The sequence below is a fragment of the Salvelinus alpinus genome, chromosome 34, assembly GCF_045679555.1.
Source record: "Salvelinus alpinus chromosome 34, SLU_Salpinus.1, whole genome shotgun sequence".
Taxonomy (NCBI): domain Eukaryota; kingdom Metazoa; phylum Chordata; class Actinopteri; order Salmoniformes; family Salmonidae; genus Salvelinus; species Salvelinus alpinus.
In genome coordinates, this window is record NC_092119.1 from 22,838,400 (window position 1) to 22,844,870 (window position 6,471).

Below are 6,471 nucleotides of genomic sequence, written 5' to 3' on the forward strand. Positions count from 1 at the left end.
TTTTTATAAACTTTTTAAACACAGATCATATAAACGCGCCATTTTCACATATGTAGACACTGGTATGGTGCTGGAGATAATGAATATGAGGTTGAAAAGTAGCGGAAATGCCCTTTAACACCCTTTTCTATGGTGTTTCCACACCCAAAGACGTCGGTAGTAGATTAGATAAGGCCAACTAACTTAGATCTGCAGAATCTCCCGTTGTTTCCAATGGTCTACCACCGATATGCAGGTCAAAGATAATATCTAATTTTTATCACTTTTCTAATCAATAGTACTTGCAGTTCTTCCACTCAAGACAATAATATAAATACACCACTCCGGGAGACCGAAGGATGTGGAAGACATCAGAGATGGAGCTCAAAAACAATGCGTTGAAATACCTGGTGAGTAAAATAGACAGCATGTATGAGAAAGCAACTACTAAGGTTTTTTGTTATACTGAACATCATATGTAACAATTGATTCATTTGCCATACTTTTGTTGCCATATACTTCTGACGTGCTGGTTGATTTAAAAAAAAAATGTTTGCCTCATGTATTCATTAGTACAGTGCAGCATCACATCCGATTTGGACAAATATATTCATTTAATTGATGAAAATGCAAGTAGAATAGTTTCTGTCCCATGGTTTTTGATTATCAGGTCTGTTTCTGCTTAAGTTTCAGCACTATTAATTTGTTACATAACTTGTAATATTTACTTGTATTTCCATCTCTTCCCATCCTCAGGTTGTGTGTTGTGTGTCTATGCTGCTGGGCCTGACTATGGCCAAAGGGAAGGTGGGGGAGAAGAAGAGGTGTGAGGACACACTGACCATTCCTTCAGACTACTACAAGACTCCTTCAGAGGAATCAGAGGGAAACGGGAACATCAACACACGCTCCCTGTCCCCCTGGACCTGGAAGTAAGTTTACAGCAACACATACACTAAAGTATTGGATACTGTTCTTAAAGGGATAGTTTTCACAAATGCTGACCTCGGGAGGAGTTATTCGACCGCCTTAAAATGTTAATTTCAAGATCTAAGGAAAGCCTGTGAAAACTATCCCTTAAAACAGTATTTAGTAAGTTTTACTGTTTAAATATTTGTTGTTGATTTATTGCTTAAGTGGTTTTCCTCTCTTTCTGTTCCATCTCCAGACCCATTACAGTGGAGAACCGTATTCCTCCGACCATTTGGGAAGCCAAGTGCAGCTCTATGTACTGTGTCTACCCCACCAACAGCAGCCAGGCCGCGGGCTACCAGCAGAACTCTGTACCTATCTACCAGCAGGTCCTGGTGCTCCATATGTCAGCCACTAGGAAGTGCTACATCGTCTCCTTCCTGTCCGTGGCCGTGGGGTGCACCTGTGCCTGGGCAAGAACCTCTTGATGTAGTCTGCAGAACAGTATATCTATGGTCTTTCTTTGTTTGGCTATTAATTTAATTCAATCAAAATGTTATTTAATGTATTTTAATTTAACGCTTCCAAGGAAGTCCAATATTTGTTGATCCCACAAAGCCAGAAGAATTGACTGTGAATAATTGAGTAGAATTCAAGAAAAATATCACCATTAAAATGTTATGTATTTATAAATGTTTTCCACTTGAGCAATAAAAGCATTTTAAAACCAGACTTGTCTTACACTTTTTGAACCATATATATGTTTATAATATACTGTAATAGTATTGTATTGTGGAATCTACATGGAAAATACACTGGATTTTATTCACGTCTCCATCGCAACCAAAAATCTATGTTGCTTTGAGGGTGGAATTTCAACCACATGATTACAGTATGTCATCATTGTAACCAGTGCTGTGTGTAAGTTTATTATGCAAACAATTTGGAATTTCGAACACATTAATGTTTCTTATAAAAACCAGAAGTAACGCAATCAGTCTTTCCTCAACTCTTGGCCAAAAGAGACTGGCATGCATAGTATTAATAATAGCCCTCATATTACAATGAAGAGCAACAAGTGCCGCTCTGTACTGGGACAGCTGCAGCTTTACTAGGTCCTTCTTTGTAGCATTTGACCATATACCTGGACAATAATCAAGATAAGATAAAACTAGAGCCTGCAGGACTTTTTTTGTGGAGTGTGGTGTCAAAAAAGCAGAGCATCTCTTTATTACGGACAGACCTCTCTCCATCTTTACAACCATTGAATCTATATGTTTTGACTATGCCAGTTTAGAATCTAAGGTAACACCAAGTAATTTAGTCTCCTGAACTCGTTCAATAACCACACCAGATTCAGCTGGTGAGGTCTAAAACTTAGGGAATGATTTGTACCAAATACAATGCTCTTGATGTTCAGGACCAGTTTATTACTGGCCACCCATTCCAAAACAGACAACTCTTTATAAAGGGTTTCAGTGACTTCATTAGCTGTGGTTGCTGATATGGTTGAATGAATCATCAGCATACATGGACACACATGCTTTGTTTAATGCCGGTGGTAGGTCATTGGTAAAAAATAAAAAAGAGTAGAGGGCCTAGAGAGCTGCCCTGCGGTACACCACACTTTAAATGTTTGACATTAACGAAGCTTCCATTAAAGAAAATCATCTGAGTTCTATCAGATAGATAGCTCTGAATCCATGATATGGCAGAGGTTGAAAAGCCATAAAACATACGTTCTCTCAAGAACTATCACGTTTAAAGGTAAGACCCCAGGTGCAGATGGTGTCGAAGTAACAAAAGTTTATTAAATCGAACACAGGCAGGCAAAGGTACAGGATGGCAGGCAGGCTCAGGGCAGGCAGAAAGGTAAAAACTGGGAAAATAGGAACTATAGACAAGACAGGAGCAAGGGAAAAACAGGAGACAAAGGGCCGTGAGACGTGGATTTAACTCTGGACACATGAAAGGTAGGATTTATATGAAGGGTCTGGGGCAACAGAAAATGAACAGCAGAGGGGCTAATGATTTTGGAGATGGGAAACGGGCCGATAAACCGGGGGGAGAGTTTGCGGGATTCCACCCGGAGGGGTAGATCCCGGGTGGACAGCCATACCCGCTGCCCGAGATGATACCGGGGAGCCGGGGACCGGTGGCGATCCGCTTGTCGTCGAAACCTGGATGTGGTCTTGAGGGGGGCTGACCGGGCTCTCCTCCAGGTATGATGACAGTGGCAGACAAACATCTGGCCAGAAGGTATGCCGACCTCTTCTTCCTGCTCAGGGAAGAGCGGGGGCTGATACCCCAGGGAACACTCAAAGGGAGATAGACCGGTGGCAGAGCAGGGAAGGGTGTTGCGGGCGTATTCGACACACACCAGCTGCTGGCTCCAGGTGGTGGGGTTGGCGGAGACCACACAGCACATAGTAGTCTCTATGTCCTGGTTGGCTCGCTCCGACTGGCCATTGGACTGGGGGTGAAACCTGGAGGACAGACTAGCCGATTACCCAATGAGGGTGCAGAACACCTTCCAGAACCGGGACGAGAACTGAGGGCCCCGGTCAGAGACCATGTCGACTGGTAGTCCATGGATCCGGAAGACGTGCTGCAACATAAGCTGGGCCGTCTCTTTGGCAGAGGGTAGTTTGGGGAGAGGAATGAAGTGGGCTGCTTTGGAAAACCGATCTACCACCGTCAAGATGGCCGTGTTGCCATCAGATGGGGGACGACCCGTGACAAGGTCCAGGGAGATATGAGACCAGGGATGGTGAGGGACAGGCATAGGTTGGAACAGACCAGCCAGGGCTTGTTGAGGAGTCTTGTTTTGTGCACAAACTGTGGAAGCGGCAACCAATGCGGAGACGTCAGGGACCATGGTAGACCACCAAAAGCGTTGTCGCACAAGAGCCAGGGTCCGACGGGAGCCCAGGTGCCAGGCCAGTCTGGAGGAGTGGGCCCTGGAGCGGACCACGTCAGCCACAAACATCAGGTTATCTGGACCCCCCCCCCCCCCGGGGTTCGGCTGGTAATGCTGTGCCTTCCGGACCGGGATGCATGGGCACAGGGTCTTGTCCTTCTGCGCTGGCGGGAGAGGACGAAGGACAGATAAATCCTGCAGCTAGGGAGTCCCCAATGTAGGTCTCCATAGCCTTGGTCTCCTGTCCCGACAGTGAGTACAGTCGTCCCCGGGGCAGAGTGGTGCTAGGGAGACGGTCAATCCTGCAGTCATATGGTCGGTGCAGCGGAAGCGAAGTGGCCGGGGCCTTGTTGAACACTTCCCGAAGGTCCTGGTATTCCGCGGGAATGGCGGACAGGTTGCGCTGACTTCAGACAATGGGTGTGGCAGAACGGACTCCAGCCCATGATGGCACCAGTAGACCAGCTGATTATGGGATTGTGTCGCTGGAGCCAGGAGAATCCCAAAACCACGGGAATCTGAGGAGACTTAATAAGCAGAAATTGAATAGTCTCCCTGTGATTCCCTGACACCAATAGGTTGATGGGAGTGTTATTATGAGTGACCCGGCCTATAGAGCGCCCGTACAGCGCTCTAACATCAATGGGAATGGAGAGGGGCTGAGTGGGGATGTTCAGCTTGTAAGCCAGGGTAGCATCCTAAAAGCTCTCATCGGCCCCAGAGTCTATGAGGACCCGAAGAGATTTAGCCTGGTTTCCCCACAGCAGAATGGCATGAAAAGGGGTGCGAGCAAGGGAAGCAGAAAAGTTCTCCATATGGCCCACCAGAATACTCGCTCCTACCGGTGTGACCAAGAGTCCCGCAATACAGACAACTCTTCGTGTTGATCCTGTATTGCCAGTTCCCCTGGCGACAGCCCAACTCTGCCTAGCAGAAGCGGTGACTCAGCCATCTTCGGCTACTCTCGGGGGATGTCGGGAAGTTGGGAACTTCCGGGATGACTCGAAGGCAAGGTGGAATCCCTGGACGTGCGAGCGAAATCGAATTTCCTCTCCCTCTGTCGTTCCCGTAATCGCCAATCGATTCGGATGTTCAAAGCGATGAGGGATTCGAGATCCGTAGGTAACTCCCGAGCAGCAAGCTCGTCCTTGACCTCCTCTGAGACGCCGTGTAGGACCATATCAAACAGCGCTTCCTGGTTCCAAGCACTCTCCGCTGCCAACGTGCGGAAATCCACTGCATAGTCTGCCACACTGCGGGAGTCCTGCCGAAGCTGGATTAGCTTCCAGGCAACTTCTCTCCCGGAGAACGGTGCATCAAAAACCTTCTTCATCTCTCCCACAAACCACTCCAGGCTAACGCATATGACCGGCAGTTGTTCACCACAGTAGCCCAGGAGAGAGCCATCCCGGATGTGTGATGAGGTAGGCTATCTTGGAGCGATCCAAGGGGAAGGAGGAGGGCTCGAAGATGAGGGCACACTGAGCTAGAAACGCCCGACAGGTTCTCGGCTCTCCATTGAAATGTTCCGGGGGAGGTAAGCGTGGCTCCCGAGAAGGTGGAGTGATCGATGAGACGGCGCTGCTAACAGCTGAGTTACTGAGGGGCTGCGGGGTTACCACCATGGTAGGCTGCCTCCCAGACAACCCGCGGAATTGCTCCAGCAAAATGGCCACTGCCCGGTCATGGCGTTCAGTCAACGTTTGGACCCCCTCCATAAGGCCATGAAGCAGTTCCTCGTGCCTACTGATGGTGGCTCCTTGGGAGGAGATGACGTTGCGCAGCTGGCCCGGGTCTTCTGGGTCAGTCATGGCCAGTTTGTACTATCAGATTTGAAGGTAAGACCCAGGTGCAGACAGTGTCGAAGTAACAAAAGTTTATTAAATCAAACACGGGCAGGCAAAGGTACAGGACAGCAGGCAGGCTCAGGGTCAGGTCAGGCAGATGTCAGTAATCCAGAGTAGTGGGGCAAAGGTACAGAATGGCAGGCAGGCTCACGGTCAGGTCAGGCAGAGATTGGTATTCCAGAGTAGTGGGGTAAAGGTACAGGATGGCAGACAGGCTCAGGGTCAGGGCAGGCAGAAGTCGGTAACCCAGAGTAGTGGGGAAAAGGTACAGGACGGCAGGCAGGCTCAAGGTCAGGGCAGGCAGAAAGGTCAAAACCGGGAAACCAGGAACTATAGACAAAACAGGAGCAAGGGGAAACCCGCTGGTAGGTATGATGAACCAAACGAACTGGCAACAGACAAACAGAACACAGGTATAAATACACAGGGGATAATGGGGAAGATGAAAAATCTGTCGATGTGCCCTTGAGCAAGGCACTTATCCCAAATTGCTCCAGGGTCACCTTCAATAATGGATGATCCCTGGCCGTGACCCCACTCTCCAAGGGTGTCTCAGGGGTAGTGGGATATGCAAAAAACAAATGTCCAATTCACATATAATACACATTTGTACATGTGTGAAATAGGACAAATTAAGCACCCACCCAATTATTATTAAATGGTTGAAAGTGCAGTAATAACTCATTTAAATGACAACTAAACCAAAAATCTGACATTTGGTTGTGCTTTTATACTGAACAAAAATATAAACGCAACATGTAAAGTGTGGTCCCATGTTTCATTAGCTGAAATAATAGGTATGATGAACAAAAC

At 47.6% G+C, this 6,471-nt stretch overlaps 1 protein-coding gene across 1 annotated transcript; it reads left to right on the top strand.

Annotated features, from left to right (window-relative positions):
* The first annotated feature begins 278 nt into the window (after nt 1-278).
* LOC139563827 (interleukin-17A-like) lies at nt 279-1,623 on the top strand. Its single transcript, XM_071382753.1, has 3 exons — nt 279-389; nt 736-911; nt 1,148-1,623. The coding sequence occupies exons 1-3, from the start codon at nt 339-341 to the stop codon at nt 1,377-1,379; spliced, it is 459 nt and encodes a 152-aa protein (XP_071238854.1). The 5' UTR covers nt 279-338; the 3' UTR covers nt 1,380-1,623.
* Nucleotides 1,624-6,471: the final 4,848 nt, after the last annotated feature.